The sequence below is a fragment of the Papio anubis genome, unplaced genomic scaffold, assembly GCF_008728515.1.
Source record: "Papio anubis isolate 15944 unplaced genomic scaffold, Panubis1.0 scaffold132, whole genome shotgun sequence".
NCBI classification, from domain to species: Eukaryota; Metazoa; Chordata; class Mammalia; order Primates; family Cercopithecidae; genus Papio; species Papio anubis.
The window spans coordinates 83,696-101,681 of NW_022161270.1; the positions used below are offsets into that span (position 1 = coordinate 83,696).

Below are 17,986 nucleotides of genomic sequence, written 5' to 3' on the forward strand. Positions count from 1 at the left end.
TGACTGTCCCGTGGCAAAGGCCATCCCAAATAGCACATTTGCAGTATGTGCTCGGAGAGTGGGATACATAAGAAACAGGAGAGTTAACTAGAAGGATTTTCCCTCCTGCTCTACTAAGTTGGAAGGGAAAGTAGATGTTTGTCTCTTAATTTGCTGTTGCAGAAAGTGAAAAGATACTTGGACCAGAAGTGCTGGTGCTTTCCATGCACTCACAGCGGGCTTTGGAAAAATCATTCACTCCCCTGAATCCTTATTTGTTAAGAAAGTGGGATTCCATTTCCACAACTATTTCCTGGCTGTGAGGTGAAATAAAGACGAGGCACACGGAATGGCTTTGTAAATAAACTGCGAGGGTGCTGAGCCAGGCTGCGGAGACTTAGCCCATGGAGAATACAATGTGTTTTAAATACATCACTACTTTAAACCCGTTTTCCCCACAGCCGTATTGAACAGATATTACCACCCCCATTTAGCATAAGAAAACTCAAATCCAGAGATGTCGACTGGCAGACCAGTGTGTCCTAGGCAGTGACTGTACCACGGATCGCACCCAGCCCTGCCAGCTTCTAAAGCACTTCTTCCCATGACACCACACTGCCTAGTAAGGAGAACATGGCACTGCGTGTAGAAGAAAGGAGAGAAAACTGTGTTTAAATATCAGACTCATAGCGTATGGGTGTATTCACTCTTGAATTGATTTAAAGGTAGAACGACTGTATTTGTGAACTTGCAAGGTATGATGTTAGAAATCTGGACACGACTTTTTGGTTCTTTAGCTTAATTTACAAAGTTGGTTACCCCCCCCGTCGACAAGAGGAATCTGTGAGGATGTGGAGACCCCAGACTTATGTTCCAAAAGCAGGTAGATTGTGACAGCTGGAGAGACCCAGCAGAGGACGCAGCCTCGTCAGCAGTCTAGAAGTGCATCTAAGATGCCCGAGGACTGTCAGCGATGAACTGGAATAGGTGCAACCGAGTTATTTTCTGAGCATCTTAGAACTATTATCAGAGCAGAGTGCTTGGTCTGTACCTGGGAGCCAGGTGCTGCTCTATTTTTTGTTTTGTTTTCTAGATTAAGGCAGGCAGGAACCCACATGGATTACAACTAGAAAGAAAATCAATTTCTAGGGAGCCAGAGAAAGGGAGGGAGGGCTTAGTTAAGGGACAGTCTGGGCTCAGGTAGTTGGGCAGAGCTGTCCTAAGCAAAGCTGGGTGGACACAGCCTGAACTGTTAAGGCTAAGAGTGTGGGATCTCCCCCTTCCAGTGTTCAACTGAATTTTGTCCTCAGTCCTCCGTAGGATAGACTCTACCTGCCCAGGAAATTGGTGGCTAACGAAGATTTGTCAGAGCTCTAGTCTGTCAATAATTTGGTTATAGTTGCTGTTATTGACACATTTTGTCTTCAAATAAAGTGATAATCTTTTTGGCGCTTTAGTGTCCAATCATGAATATATAAAAAGAAAAAAGTCTCAACTCAATACAGTCTCAGAGTATGTAACAATAAAGACCTTTCCTGGCTGAGCATGATGGCTCATGTCTGTTATCCCAAAACGTGGGGGAGGCTGAAGCAGGAGGATCACGTGAGCCCAGGAGTTTGAGATTACCGTGAACTATGATCACACCACTGCTTGCCAGGGCAACAGAGCAAAAACCTGTCTCTAAAAAATAAAATAAAATAAAGACCTTTCTTGCAAAAACTGCTCAAGAATGTATTATCATTTGCCAAGAATTAAGTCAGAGACATAACCCTGGAATAGAAATGTTGTGTTTGATAAAATTGGGGTAATCATGGAAACCAGCTAGAATGAAAATGTTAAAACACCACAGAAGAGAGAGAGATTGTAAATATGAAAGTTTAAACTAATTTATGTGATTATCAGAATACAAGTTAGGCTATGAGAAGATTGAAGGGACAGAATGAAAAGAGAGCTGTGAACTGGGATAAATACTTCTGGACGAGAAAGTGTAGATGGAGGGTAATATTAAAAGATAAGAAAAGTCATAGTTGAGCACATGTTTTCCCCCAAAATCAAGCAGAAAGATACTGGTTTAGAGGCTTCTTTAATTAGATAAGTGTACTTAGAATGAATGTAACATGATATAAGGTTATCACAAAGAATTTAAGTATGTCTTAATGCCCCAAATCACGACACAGGAAAAGCAAAAAGAATTATCCCGTTTATCAAAAAGCAACACAAAATACAGTAAAAGTTGTTGAGAAATTAGGCATTGTTTTTCTGAGCCCTGGATCTGAGCTGGGTAAGCAGGCAGGTGTGTTGTTGTTGTTGTTGTTTTGACATAGTTGAAAGGATACGACATAAAAGTTTTTATACCTTGTGTGAATTAAAGTATCATTGTAGTCTCTAGACAAATAACAACATATAAAAGTCATTTAAAAAATTTATACTTTACATACTGAAAAGTTTCAGAATGAATTTTTATAAATTATTTTGAGTTTTATTTCAAAAGAAGAATCTTTTTTGATCTGGGTTCATCTCTCTATAACAGGAGTTGGCAAACTTTTCCTGTAAAGGGCCAGATAGTCAATATTGTAGCCCATCAAAACTAGCCAACTCTTTATTATAACGTGAAAGCAGCCATAGCCAATATGGAGATGAGTGTGCATGGCAGAGTTCTAATAAAACTTTATTTACAGGAGCAGACAGCAGGAATGACTGTAGCAGAATTCTAATAAATCTTTATTTCCAGTAACAAGTGGCAGGCTGGATTTGGCCCGCAGGCTTTAGTTTGCTGACCCCTTCTCTGATGATCCACCTTGACTCACCTGTTTGTTTCAGAGTGGGGTCATTAGAGTTTTTTATACTATAAGTGTCATAGTTTTGTATCCAGAAGTCAAGAAAAAGTTCTGGTCCATGTGCCTCTTTCTTGGTGCACAGGTTAATCAGAAGCAAAGCCTTATCTTTCTTTCCGGGTGAAAAATGGGTTAGAGAAAAATGCAGTTCCTGGCACAGGAGGCATCCATTAGACAGATTAGCCTTAAGGGTAACATTGAAACTCCCAGAATTTTATGTGAAAGAGGTGGCTGGTTGTGTAGAAATGCTGCACCGGCCCTTGAAACTTCCTTGGCAGAGAGAACATCTTAATCATTCCTGAATTCCGACCAAACTCCTGTTAAATAAGGAAACCGAGCAGAAGGCAGGCAGCGAGGACACACAAGCCCGACGCTCCTCCTGTTCCCACTGCTCTGCCACCAGCTGCTCAGTTGCTTCCTCCTGGGGAGCAGGGGCCCTGCCTGTGACTCTGGTCTGGGAAGCCCCACAGCAGTGACCATGGCGCTTCCTCTCTCCAGCATGCAGCTCTGACCTGCCTTCCTGGGGCATGCCCTCTAGGCACCGAGGATTTGCCACTTGGGACATGCACATGCCCTCTGCCTTCTCGGGGAAGTAAGTCCACATTTCCTCCAGACAGCGGTGGCCACCCACCTCCTCCCTCTCTGAACATGACTGGAGCTGCTCATTCCAGCCCTGGCCTTCTGCACGCCTCCCCTCTGTGTTACTCTTCCCCATAGTCCTCTCCACTTTATTGAGATACTGAGTTTTGTTGTCACTGTGCCTGTCGTCTCTTTCTGCCTTTTATCCCCACACCCAGAACAGAGCCTGGCAGACAGGAGGTGCCCAGTAAGAAACTGCTGATGGATGAATTTGACTGTTCTTGCCCTTCCTTTGGGGCACTCGGAAAATTTATTCTTCCATACTTGTAAAAATAGAAGAACTTGAGACATTGAACGCCCTGTGCAAATTATAACTTTCATTGAGCCCTGGTCTTTGTGGAATCCTTGTACTGTGCTAAGTATTTTTACATATTTTATCTCACTGAATGCTCTCGACCACCCTTTAAATGTGATCCCTGCTTTTTCAGGCAAGTAAACTGAGTCAGGGAGCAGTTAGCCATGATCACACCACTGGTCATTGCCATGGCCAAGGTTTTAACTCAGAGCCTGTGTGCCTAAGTCTCCTGTCTTGAAAAAAGTAATTGTTGAAGGAAAGCTTAATCCCAAGCACACTCTAAGGCCCTTGGTGTGAGTTTTACTCTTGCAGTTGGATCATGAAAGGGGGCAGAGCCCAGGTGTATTAGTTCATTTTCATACCACTATGAAGAAATACCTGAGACTGGGTAATTTATAAAGAAAAAGAAGTTTAATGGACTCACAGTTCCACATGGCTGGGGAGGCCTCACAATCATGGGAGAAGGCGAAGGAGGAGCAAAGTCATATCTTACATGGCGACAGGCAAGAGAGCGTGTGCAGGGGAATTGCCCTTTATAAAACCATCAGATCTTGTGAGACTTACTCACTATTACCAGTACAGCATGGGAGAAATCCACTGCCGTGATTCAATTACCTCCCACCAGGTCCCTCCCATGACACATGGGGATTATTACAATTCAAGATGAGATTTGGGTGGGGACACAGAACCAAACCATATCACCAGGTGACACCTGTAGCACCGAGAGTGCACATCCACCACATAGCCCATCATGCTGTCACCTGTAAGCTATGTGTCCAGTAGGTGGTAGGGGCTGCTGAACTCACCTCCAGGTAGGTCTCCTCCACCCATCCCTGCTCTCCCCTGAGCTCGTCTCCTTCATAGAAAGTTCACCACCTCATGCCCTTCTTGTCTTTGCGGTGTCCATAGTTCCTAACTCGCACCTGCCAGACCCTGCCTGTCCTGCCTTGGGCCACAGTTACACTAGCCTTCAGTTCCTGACACACTCTGTGCTTCCCCCAGCCCCAAGCTGTACGTAGTTTAGCTGACTTTAACCCTGACTCCATTGTTAGCTGTTCCCGTCCTTGCTCCAACCAGAGTAGCTCTCTGTTGTGTTTCCGTAGGACCCCACACTTCAGGCACTGGTCACCGGTGAATGACTTGCTCAAAGCTTGTCTTCCCAGCCAGACTCAAGGAGTGATGGTGCCATTCTTGTTCATTAGTGTCTTTATGGAAGCAGAATGTCTTATCAGGCCTTTTCTGCCTCAAGTCATTTTTTTTTAAGTGGTAGGAAAAGATTCCATTAAAAATTGTAAAAATTCAACTGCTATAAAAAAATGAGAAAGCTCAGATAAGCCAAAAGATTAAAATCACTTAAAAGGCAGTGTTAACCACTGCATTTATTATGCATGTAGTTCAATTTTATAAAAATCTATGCCTGCATATTTATATGTAGTAAATATACATAAAAATTACTTTAAAATGGCAGACCTACCTTTTTTTTTTTTTTTGAGATAGAGTCTCACTCTGTCACCTAGGCTGGAGTACAGTGGCACGATCTTGGCTCACTGCAACCTCTGCCTCCCGGGTTCAAGCAATCCTCCCAACTCAGCCTCCTTAGTAGCTGGGATTACAGGCGTATGCCACCAAGCCTGGCTTTTTTTTTTTTTTTTTTTGTATTTTTAGTAGAGATGGGGTTTCACCATGTTGGCCAAGCTGGTCTCAAACTCCTGACATCAAGTGATCTGCCCACCTTGGCCTCTCAGAGTGCTGGGATTATAGGCGTGAGCCATGGCACCCGGCCCTACTTTCTTCCCTTACCAGTAAATCATGTCCTTCTCTTCTGGTCAGCAGATGTTGGTCTCTGGCATCACTGGCAGCTGCTGCATATAGCTCCTATTCATACCGCAATTTCTTTAGGTGACTGTTTACTTTCAGTTTATGTTCTCATTCTGCCCAGGAAATAGAACCTTTGGAAATGGAACCGTCTAGTCTAGAAGACAAATAATATGGGCTCTTTGGAGCAGCATTTCTTCATCCTTTTCGTACCATTTTGATAAATGTAAAACTTCCATGCCATTTCCCTGGAATTTTCAGTGTATCACTATCAAATGAATGGTTTGTCTCTCAACTGTAAACGTCACTAGGATCTTGAACCTGTTTTTTTAACTCCCACTGTACCTGCCAAGGGACTGACATGCTGCCCTTTTCCTCCTCAGCTCCACCGAGCATGCCAGTCCAGGAGAAACTGGATGGGGGGTTGCCCTCTATCGGCCTGTGGGCCCTGCCAGCTTCCCCCCACGCACTTAACAGAGTTCAGCCCTAGAATCCTGACCTGGCTGCAGTGGGGTGGCCCAGGGTAGCTGCAGCTGAATGTGCAGGCCAGGGGCCCCTTGTTCCCATGTGCAGTCCAGGTGTGCAGGATCCATCTCCACTCAAGAGCATCGTCTGTGTTGGGCACGGTGGGTCGCGCCTGTAATCCCAGCACTTTGGGAGGACGTGGCACGTAGATCACCTGGGGTCAGGAGTTTGAGATCAGCCTTACCAACATGATGAAACGGAAATCCTGTCTCTACTGAAAATACAAAAATTAGCCAGACTTGGTGGCACGCACCTGTAATCCCAGCTACATGGGAGGTTGAGGCAGGAGAATGGCGTGAACCCAGGAGGCAGCAGAGGTTGCACTGAGCCAAGATCACGCCACTGCACTCCAGCCTGGGCAACAGAGCGAAACTCCGTCTCCAAAAACAAACAAACAAACAAACAAAACTGGGAAGTCATTCAGCCCTCTGTGGTCCTTCTAGATTCCATCCCTGCCAGTGATATTTGAGGATAATATTAGATCTTTCTGTAAGTTAGACAGTGACTTTCACGAAGTTCAGAGTGAGTTGAGAAAAAGTCTTTTGTGCAATTTTCAGTCTTTTTTTTTTTTTCTCTTTTCCTAAAGGGAACTTTTCTGACTTAATGAATTTGTTCCAGTGTGACAGCTGACAGTGCCGTTGCGCTCTGAGATTATTTCGTAGTGCAGCCTCCTCATGCCTTCCAGACAATGAACTGGGAATGTTGTAAGTGCTCAGTGTATGAGAACACAAACCATATAAACCACACCCTTCCTGGGGCTTGACTTTCCTTAAGGATAATTGACTGTTTGTCTCAGGCCTAAATGTATTTTGTATTTTTTCTAGCTTTCTATTTAGGTGCAGGAGAAGCAGCAGAACCCTAGTTCTTCTGACTGATGTCCTGGGGAAACTCTGAGGACATTAGACTTGGATTCAGTCCAGGCTGATGGCTCAGCACAGAGTGGGTCAGGATTCAGTCCAGGCCTATGGCTCAACACAGAGTGGGTCAGCATGTAGAGGGAGAGGAGGCCATGAGGGGCAGCCAGGGATCTGCCAAAAGATCATACTGCAAAGTGACGGGACCAGCTCACCGAACAGCGTGGCAGCCTCTTTCCTTGTAGCTTTGTGTTGGTTATGTCTGTTTCGGATTCCCCCCAAAGTTAACATGCTTTTCCTCTAAACCAGGAGTTGAAATATAGTACACACTGCAAATGCTGTCCTTCATCCTTGTTTCTGTATGCAACATCACCCCAAATTAGGCAGCACTTTTAAACCTTTTTTCTTAGACTGAAAGTGTTTTCTGAGCTCAAGCAATATAAACGAGTGCCATTGACAAGAGTTTGCAGTACCCAGAATCCCTAAATGAGGCCACAGCTGCACCCTGAGCCAGGAAAGGCGGGCACCCGTAGCTCAGCTTCTGATGCAGTGGACTCCTGCCACGTATTTCATGCAGTAGCTACGAAATTTCAGGCATCGTCTTGAAATAGTTCTGGGTAATGTGATGTACCTATCCCATAGTAGTTTTTTTTTAGATTCCAGAACTCACAGGAAAGTTGAAAGGCCTCAGGCTGTGATGTCTCTAAGTAAGACAAAAGAGAATATCAAAGTTGTTGTGATCAAGGGAACAGATTTCACAAACTCTCATCAAGAGGAGGCCGTCATGGCATTTTTCTAATGAAAAGTATTGCGCTGAGCCCAGATTAGAAGGTTCATCTGAGTGACTCAGAGCTTGGTTTGACAAAGACTCTGTCCCTGCATCCCTTCAAAGAGGGTCTAGGCGAGCTGCTTGATCGTCCTAAGCCGTTTTCTTGCCACTCCTAAGAAATGGGTTTATGGGCTCCTTGAAAATAGACAAGAAGATGTCCTTATCCATAACATTAAAACAAAAATAACTGCTTAGACGTCTGCCTGAATTCAGAGCTCTTGAGTGGGCCGCTCCTTGTCTATAAATAAGATAAAATCATTTTCAAGCAAGGATCAACCATTAACCTTAGTATAACCTTAAAAACCTGAAACAAAGGCCCGGTGTGGTGGCTCATGCCTATAATCCCAGCAGTTTGATGGGAGGACCGCTTAAGCTCAGGAGTTTGAGGCCAGCCTGGGCAACATAGTGAGACCCCCCCTTCTCTACTAAAAATCAAAAGAATTAGCTGGGTGTGGTGGCATATACCTGGAGTTCCAGCTACTTGGGAGGCTGAGGTGGGAGGGTCGCTTAATTTCAGGCGTTTGAGGCTGCAGTGAGCTATGATTATACCACTGCACTCCAACCTGGGTGGCACAGTGAGAGTCTGTCTCAAAAAAACAAAACAAAAACAATTTGAGAGAAAATTTTTTTGGCGGTGGGGGTGGAGTTTAATATCATTGCTTTTCCAGATAGCATAGTTTTTGGAAAAAATGTTTTCATTTAATTGTTTTATGACTTCATAAAGAAAATATTGGTTTCATGCTCTTTTATGAAAGCTGAGGCCCGTGATGAACCCAAGTTTGTGGCATTGATTGCTATGAACTGGAAAACACCAGTCTGAGGCCCCCACTTCAAGTGCCCGTGTTTTTTATTCTGCATATACACATGCCGTTATACACACATATACACATGCCACTGAATCCTCACACACTCCCAGTCCTAGCTTGTGATCATCTGTTTTTTGCTTGTATTTATTTACTTTTAGAGACAGGGCCTCGCTCTGTCACTCAGTGGTGTCCTCATAACTCACTGTAACCTTGAACTCCTGCCTCAGCATCCTGAGTGGCTGGGACCACAGGCGTGTGCCACCACAGCCAGCTAATCTTTTATCTTTTGTAAAGATGGGTTTCTCTATGTGTTGTCCAGGATGGTCTTGACCTGGGCTCAAGCGATCCTCCTGCCTTAGCCTTCTGAGTAGCTGGGACCATAGGTGTGTGCCACCATGGCCAGCTAATTTTTTTAATCTTTTGTAGCAATGGGTTTCCCTTATGGTTTTCAGGCTGGTCTTGAACTCCTGGGCTCAAGTGAGCCACCTGCCTCATTCTCCTAAAGTGTTGGGATTATAGGCATGAGCCACTGTGCCAGGCCAGTCTTTTGCTTTTAAAGCAGCATTCCTGGGTTGGGGGTGGAATAGGCTCAATAGATGTCCCAGTTGTCTGCATATGAGCTGTGTTTGCCTCTCTAAGCACAGGTGGTCTCCAGAGGCAGGTGGCTGCATCCCTAGAACACCTGGGGCCAGGAGAGCCCTGACCGCATGGGAGGCAGAGGCAGCAGGAGGCGTGAGGAACTAGATTGCTTTGCCTGTGCTCTGCTAAATACCTGGGAGTGGCAGGGGCTGTGTGGACAGCTAGAGAGGGGAACAGAGCTAGAGACGGAGCAGAGCTAAAGAGGGACTGGAGGTAGAGAGAGGAGCAGAGCTAGAAAGGGGAATGGGCCCCCTGTGCCATTTAAGGTGTGGCTGAAGCCTCCTCACCTGTCAGCTGGAAAGCCCTGGAGAGTCATGGTAAAACTGCAATGCTGGCATGTTCTATGAGAAACCTCCTGCCTGTGCCTGGCGCACAGCAACTGCTCAGCAAACACGAGTTTCCTTTTCTTCTTGACCCAAGAGGCAATTTTAGCGGTAACTTGATGGAATAGGCATTCTTGCTGCCTCTTCATCAGGAAGGACACTGAAGACTTAGAATCGAGACTTGCCCAGGAGCGCATGGAAGGCTAGGGGCTGAGACTGGACTGCAGCCCGGGCCTTTTGAGTCTCATCTGTGCTTTTCAGGCCTGTCACCACATATGCATGTGAAGACATCCTAGCCCAGATAATCACTATTCCTATAAAGTGCTGATCAGGTCCACCCAGAATGTCCCTCTAATGTTCATAAACATCACGAACGATGGATGAACCGAAATGTAACCACCCCAGTGACTCCTTCAGATACAATCTGAAAAGTCACGTTTATGATTACTCTTCTCCTTCTGGGGGCCCTGCCTCCTTTTGGTCCCAAGTAATCCTCACCAACTCCCTTAGACAACAGCTAAAATGTTAAATGTGTAAAAGGTGGCTTTCTAGCACTTGAGCACTTAATCGTTGTACTTTAAGAAGTAGATTTGCTATGAAAAATCTCAGCTAACATTCACTTTTTGGAAGTTAATCTTACCAGAAAAGTTCATAAAATGAGTTCTGGTTTTCTAAAATGGCAAGATACTTTATTTGTAAGATCTCGTTACTTTAACACTGCATTGTTAGGTGTGATTTTTGACATCCCAGTAAAGCAAAGCCATAATCTCACCAGATGCCATTAAACTTATGATGCATTTTATCAGCTCTTATTTTATACAGTATATTCAAGCTTAATATAGATTCTATAGCCCTGGGAACTGTTAGTTTTCAGGACTGCAGAATTATATTGTCTGAGCTGCTGCTGCAAATCCCAGTATAGAGATTTCAAATCAGTGAGTCTTGGAGTCTGAGCATTATCATGAACATTTTAGCTCAGTTCATAGGGGGCCACACCCAGAACACCAGAGTCATGGCTGTGATTCCATCTATTTCCTCTAGCCTGTGAGCTCAGTCCACATACCTCAGTGGGGACCCTGGGACAGGTGATCCCACTGGAGCCAGCACCACTCCCAGAAATCGAAGCAGAATGCAAGTTGTATGAAGAGTAGACTAGCAGTTCTCATGCAGGCCACACATTAGCAACACGTGGGGGAGTTTTTTAAGCAACACCCATGACAGCCAGACGTGACTCACGCCTGTAATCCCAGCACTTTGGGAGGCTGAGGTGGGTGGATCACTTGAGGTCAGGAGATTAAGACAAGCCTGGCCAACATGGCAAAACCCCATCTCTATTAAAAATACAAAAATTAGCCAGGCGTGGTGGTGGGCACCTGCAGTCCCAGCTACTTGGGAGGCTGAGGCAGGAGAATTGCTTTCACCCAGGAGGCAGAGGTTGCAGTGAGCTGAGATTGTGCCACTGCACTCCAGCCTGGGCGTCAGAGCAAGACTCTGTCTCAAAAAAATAAATAAAAGAGCAAGTTGCATCTTATGTGGATGGCAGCAGGCAAAGAGAGAGCTTGTGCAGAGAAACTCCTGTTTTTAAAATCATCCGATCTTGTGAGACCTATTCACTAATACAAGAACATCATGGGAAAGATCCACCCCTGTGATTCAATCATCTTCCACTGGGCCCCTCCCACAATACAGGAGAATTATGGGAGCTACAAGATGAGATTTGAGTGGGGACACAGAGCCAAACCATATCATTCTGCCCTGGCCCCTCCCAAATGTCATATCTTCACATTTGAAAACCAATCATGCCTTCCTAACAGTCCCCCAAAGTCTCAATTCATTTCAGCATTAACCCCAAAGTCTACAGTCTAAAATCTCTTCCCAGAGAAGGCAAGTCCCTTCCACCTATGAGCCTGTAAAATCAAAAGCAAGTCAGTTACTTCCTAGGTGCAATGGGGGTACAGGCATTGGGTAAATACAGCCATTCCAAATGGGAGAAATTGGCCAAAACAAAGGGGCTACAGGTCCCATGCAATTCTGAAATCCAGTGGGACAGTGAAATCTTAAAGCTCCAAAATGATCTCCTTTGACTCCATGTCTCACATCCAGGTCACGCAGGTGCAAGAGATGGGTTCCCATGGTCTTGGGTAGCTCTGTCCCTGGGGCTTTACGGGATACAGCCTCCCCCCTGGCTGCCTTCACAGGCTGGTGTTGAGTGTCTACAGCTTTGCCAGGCACAGGGTACAAGATGTCAGTGGATCTGGGCTCTGGAGGATGGTGGCCCTCTTCTCACAGCTCCACTAGGCAGTGCCCCAGTAGGGACTCTGTGTGGGGCTCCAACCCCATATTTCCCTTCTGCACTGCCCTAGTGGAGGTTCTCCATGGGAGCCCTGCCCCTGCAGCAAACTTCTACCTGGACATCCAGGCATTTCCATACCTTCTCTGAAATCTAGGCAGAGGTTCCGAAACCCTGATTCTTGACTTACGTGCACTGGCAGGCTCAATACCACATGGAAGCTGTCAAGGCTTGAGACTTGCACCCTCTGAAGCCATGGCCCAAGCTCTGTGTTGGCTCCTTTCAGCCATGGTTGAATTGGCTGGGACTTAGGGCACCAAGTCCCTAGGCTGCACACAGGATGGGGACCCTGGGCTTGGCCCAGGAAACCACTTTTTCCTCCTAGGCCTGCAGGCCTGTAATGGGAAGGGCTGCCAAGACCTCTGACATGCCCTGGAGACATTTTTGTGATTGTTTTGGGGATTAACATTCAGTTCCTCTTTACTTGTGCAAATTTCTGCAGCCAGCTTAGATTTCTCCTCAGAAAATGGAATTTTCTTTTGTATTGCATTGTTAGGCTACAAATTTTCCAAAGGTTTATGCTCTGCCTCCTCTATAAGGCTGAATGCCTTTACCAGCACTCAAGTCACATCTTGAATTCTTTGCTGCTTAGAAATTTCTTCTGCCAGATACCTTAAATCATCTCTCAAGTTCAAAGTTCCACAACTCTCTAGGGCAGGGGCAAAATGCTGCCAATCTGTTGCCTAAAACATAACAAGAGTCACCTTTGCTTCAGTTCCCAACAAGTTCCTCATCTCCATCTGAGACCACCTCAGCCTGGACCTTATAATTCATATCACTGCCAGTGCTTTTGTCAAAGCCATTCAACAAGTCTCTAGGAAGTTCCAAACTTTTCCACATTTTCCTGTCTTCTTCTGAGCCCTCCAAACTGTTCCAGCCTCTGCGTGTTACCCAGCTCCGAAGTTGCCTCCACATTTTCAGTTATCTTTTCAGTATGGCCCACTCAAAAGAGAAGCGATTCTATTGAAGGAGCTCAGCCATCTGGGAGTTCCCACGGCAGACATCTGTTAGCATCTCACCCTTACCTGCCCCTTGAGGTAGGCCTGGAACATTACTGGGCTCCTTTTCCCACTGCACCTTTGGCACATTCTCTGGTTTTCCCTTGGAGCACGCTCCCTCCAGGACATGTTACAACCCTTTCACCGAAGCCTTCCTGGACAACCGATTCCAAAATGCTGCCTCTATTCATTTAATGTGCATTATAACTCTTCATTTGTTCCACACAAGTCTGTGTTGATTCCAGACTGCCTTAGGCTATGCTTTGGGATTTCCATCCTTGATGAGTCTTACCTCTTTGTGTAGGAACTTTCTTCTACTTTTTTGGAGACAGAGCAGGCCCTCAGTTGATGCCCACTGAATTGAACTGAAAGACCAGCCAGAGATCAATGTTGAGTTTTAATGTGGATTGTATATTTCCATCATATGACAACTGTGTTGGCGGGGGTTGGGGCATAGAACAGAGAGGGCAGTTGAGAGTGGCCTGTTTTGTCTTTGGGGTGCTTCAGTTTGTCAAGAGACAGATTGTATAAAAAGCATGCATCAGGCTACCCGGGTTGACCAACATGCTTGTGTAAGCTGTGTTCTGCAATATCCAAGCAAAGAAAATGAATTACGTAAATATTAAGAGATGCTGCTGAGAAGTTCAGCATCTTACCTAAGACAGAGATGGATAGAGGTCAGGCATGAAGGCATTTCAGCTGAGAAAAGGAGAGTTTTTTAGTTGACAGTCAAAAAGTTGCTGGCTCTTGATGGATGCCAGTCATTTGTGTTGGGAGTCAGCTGTGTTGTTCAGTAAGAATTTCAGTGCAGCAGAGGCGGGCTGAGTACTTCCTGTGCTGACCAGCGAGCTGGCTGCTGGCGGAGATGTGAAAGGAAGAAGCCACCCTGCCCTCACCGGCCTTCCAGATGGGGAAGTGGTGAGGTGGGGTGGAGATGTGTGGGCGGAATGGAAAGAATGAGAAGTAAAAGGACACTTTGTAATCTGACCTGCTCTGGCAACTGTGGAAGCGTTTCAGGGTAGACACCTGTGAGGCTTTCCAGCCAAAGGCAGGTGGATGCAGATAGGCTGTCCTTGAGAAGGCAGCAGCGCACGGTGCTTCTGTCTGAATTGGAGCTTGCATCAAAGGCCAGCGGTCCCCCCAGATAGTCATGTTCCTTTTTGTCTCTTCATCTATGTGATTCCTTTCCCATGACTGGGAGCGAGTATTTCCTCTGAGCCCACATTCCCTAGGCCTGGTCCTGGCTCCCTGCTAAGACCAGCTTAGCTCCCTCCTCGCGAAGGTTTCCCCTGGGGCTGGTTGAACCCTGGCCGCTCATCCTCGCCAGGCCTTATGTGTCCTCTGCTCCCTGCCTGTGCGCTCTGCAGGGCTCTGCAGGGCTCTGCACCCTTTTAGGGTGAGGGTGTTACCATCTTCATCTGCTTCTACTCCATTACTAGCATGTGCACCAGCTCAAGACTTTTTACTCATAATTCTACTTGCCACAAAACTGTGGAGCTGAGCGGTTAGACTGGAGGGCAGAACTGCAGGCCCACTGTGGTCAGGTCATCCTGAAAATGCTCTTGGGCTGTGTCTTTCCTGAGTCTCTCCGGGCTGTTCTGTGTGGGAGATGGAAAACTGGATTAGGCCAACCATTGAGGGGACCGCGTGGGCCTGTTGAGGCCATCTGCTCTTGTTGCTCCCTAGAAAGCCATAACTTCTTGATTTCAGAGCTACCTCACCTCGACTGCAGAGGGTCAGCCCTAGGCAATGACTCTGCATTTTCAGGTCCAAAGACACACCTAACAGCTGATGTGACAATGGAGAGCCTTGTGTGTAAACACCGAACAGGAGTGTGGGTGCACATCTTCCTTACTCAGATCCGAAATGATAGCCAGAGGGGTCTGAGGTGAATGAAACCCTTTGCCCTACACAGAGGCCCCTCTGAGATTCCTGCTGGGCACAGACAGAGACACTTGGTGCGCTTGGGGGCAGCGGATACTAACAGGGAGGGCCCCGTGCATTATTTTCCACCTCTTGTCCTCTCTCAGAGTGCTGAGCAGATCACTGCACTGTGCAGGAGTTTTAACGAAACTCAGGCCAACGGCATGGAAGGACCGCGGGAGAGTCAGGATCCTCCTCCGAGGCCTCTGGCCCGCCACCTCTCTGATGCAGACCGCCTCCGCAAAGTCATCCAGGAGCTTGTGGACACAGAGAAGTCCTACGTGAAGGTAAGGGAAGCGCTGGGCATCCGTGCATTCGCGCCTCTTTTCTGATGGTGAGTGGTAAGCTGGCAGAGGTCCCCAGATCACTTCTGCCCGGGACACCGGCCACTCCCCAGGGGGACGCCTGCTCCTTGAATCAGTGAATTGCTCAAAGAAGGGAGGGGAGGAGTGAGAGGGTGGAAGAGCTGAGGAGACTTAGAAAAAAATCAGATCCTCGGCTTATTTTGTTACCAAGGTAGCTTTCACTATGGAAACAGATGTTCTGGTTTGTCATTTGCAATCTGTGGGAAGGGAGTCTGTACTGGTTTAGTAAAAGGGGAGAGAGATCATTTTAGGTGATGAGGAACTTGGGAACAATCTGTACATACGTGACGGCTGATCCAGGACCACAGTCCCGGCGGTGGCCCAGGCCAGCCCTCCCTGGTGGTTGTCATCGTGTAGAACTGGGGCGCATGCACTGGGGACTGGTCAGCACGTGGGAATATCCTTGCACCATGTATGAAGGGGCAGTTGCCGAGTATCTTGAGTACCTGAAGAATTCATTTATTCATCTCATAAGCCCCAAGTCCGTGGTTTGAGAAAGATTTTTTGAAGAATACAGGAGCCTGGGGAGCAGCGTTCTTTTGCTTTAAGTGTTTCCTGGAGCTTTGGGACCATTTGAAGCTCGCTTCATTTGTCAGTTACTGGAGCAGTGCGGCGCGGTGCGGTGGGCTGAGGGTCCAGCCCTGGCTTTGCCTCCGTCTTGCTGCCTGGTGGACAGCCCCCTTCAACTCCCTTATTTGGGGTCTGAGACACTCGGTCCCCCTTCTCTAAATGCCTTCCAATTCTGAGGTGCTGAGTCCTTGAATTAAGGCTTGGCACACACATGCGGCTATTACCTTCTTTCTCTGCAAGACAGATCTGAGCTTCCCCTTTCGTTGATGTCACTGTTTTACCTGGACTTTACCTAAGGCCTTATTCACACGTAGCTTCCCAAAGCCCCTTCTTTTGGTCTCAAAGGGGAGAAAGAAAAGTTAGAGAGATGACAATTTAGTTTCATTTTCCGTTGTGTCTTGTCCTGCATCCAGGGTGTGGAGATGAAGTGAACAGCCGGGCTGTTCAGACTCAAGTTCTGAATAATCCCGTCTCCTTTTTCCATGTCGCTGTGTGGAGCTGTAGATATTTTGGAAGCTTCAGAGCCCTTCTGACATCTTGAGAATAGTCATGGAGCTCTCGCCCCCAGAGTCAAGGGCAGAGCTGAGAGAAGAATCGATGTCCCTTTTTGTTAATAGTGTTGTTAGAGTTTCCTGTTAGGCCGCGCTGCACTGGGAGGGTCATTTCAGTGACAGGCTGGAGGAAAACTCAGATGGTGTCATGGGTGAAGTAGACAAGGACCGACTCTCCCTTCTCTCTGCAAGAAACCTGCACTTTGTTTTCTCAGGGCTCCTCGGGTCACAGCCCTTTGCCCCCGCAGCTCTGCGCGGACCTGACCTTGCGGCCCAGTAAGTCCTCCCGGGCAGTACCAGCCTGTGAGGAATGACTGCCAGGCCCCAGCACCCTTGGGCAAAGTAACCCGCACTTGGCACCTGTTGTGATTCACACACACACCACCGTCTCTTAATTTCCTTTTTGTTGCTGACGCTTAACACAGAATCTTGTCGTTTTTTAACCTGGATCCCTGCATGCTCCTTGAAATTGCTGGCATCTCTGTGTTCCCCGAGGTATGATTCCGTAACTTCTGTCATCTCCCTTCTCTGAGCGGTCCGGCGTGGAATATGGTGAGGGAAGGTCAGGGAGGTTTTTATTGTGAAACAGCATCCGTGTCACAGGCCTTGCCTTGCCCTCCGAACTAAGGCCAGAAAGTTCTGCGGGGCGCTTTGGGCTTTATAAAGCTCTGGGTCTTAGATTCCCCTCTTGGGAAGTGAGGGAGTTGTTATAGCTGACTTTGCAGTCAACTGCCTCTGTATTTTAGGACTCACAATTCTTCAGAATAAAGGAGAAATCTTTTCTATCACTAAACTATATCCTGGCCTTGGCTTCAAATTTTTATTATTATTATTTTGGAGATGGAGTCTCGCTCTGTCACCCAGGCTGGAGTGCAGTGGCATGATCTTGGCTCACTGTAGCCTCCGTCTCCTGAGTTCAAGTGATTCTCCTGCCTCAGCCTGAGTAGCTGGGACTACAGGCATGGGCCACCACATCCAGCCCTTTTTTTTTTTTTTTCAGTAGAAACGGTTTCACCAGGTTGGCTAGGCTGGTCTCAAACTCCTGACCACAGGTGATCCACCTGCCTCTGCCTCCCAAAATGCTGGGATTATAGGCATGACCATGCCCAGCTTTGGCTTCAAATTATTAAACAAAATCTTTCGCTCATGGGTTTTGTAACTGCAGTCTACTCCCACTATACTGTCGTGCTGGAGCCTCATTTACAGGAGACCCAAATATGGCTGAGAGTTTAGCCATTAGAGCTGCAGCTCTGTAAGAATTTTTTATTGACTTTGAATATGTGAGTTTGAGATTCTGCAAATCAGTCAGCCCCAAAGTTGAAGGGCTCCCCAGATCTTGACCCTCCCAGCTCCACGCTGGACCTCACTCTGCTCCCTGAGGCAGAGGAAGCCAGGAGCTGGTTTGCATCTGACACTAGTGCCACACAGACCTCCTTCCTCTGCAGGGAAGTGAGTGCCCCTGCTGCAGTGGCCCAAAGAGAGGCAGAGGCAATGATTGAGCTATAAAGGTATGGAATCCAGCTGTTGCCTGTATTGTGATATTAAACTCTTTGAATTAGGTGAGCAATAATCACTACTTTTAGGGTCAGGAATTTCAACAAAGGCTAGGTGTGGTGGCTCACGCCTGAAATCCTAGCACTTTGGGAGGCTGAGGCATGAGGATCACCTGAGGTCAGGAGTCAAGACCAGCC

General features: G+C 46.9%; 1 protein-coding gene across 4 annotated transcripts in view; it reads left to right on the plus strand.

The window, feature by feature from the left end:
• The window catches only part of LOC100999794 (TIAM Rac1 associated GEF 2), a 115,476-nt gene that overhangs the window by 83,334 nt on the left and 14,156 nt on the right, over positions 1 to 17,986 (plus strand). For all 4 annotated transcript variants that reach the window (XM_031661338.1, XM_031661336.1, XM_031661337.1 and 1 more), the window contains one exon: positions 14,917 to 15,096. In XM_031661338.1, the coding sequence (XP_031517198.1) occupies positions 14,917 to 15,096 (180 nt within the window). The remainder of the gene's footprint in view (positions 1 to 14,916; positions 15,097 to 17,986) is intronic.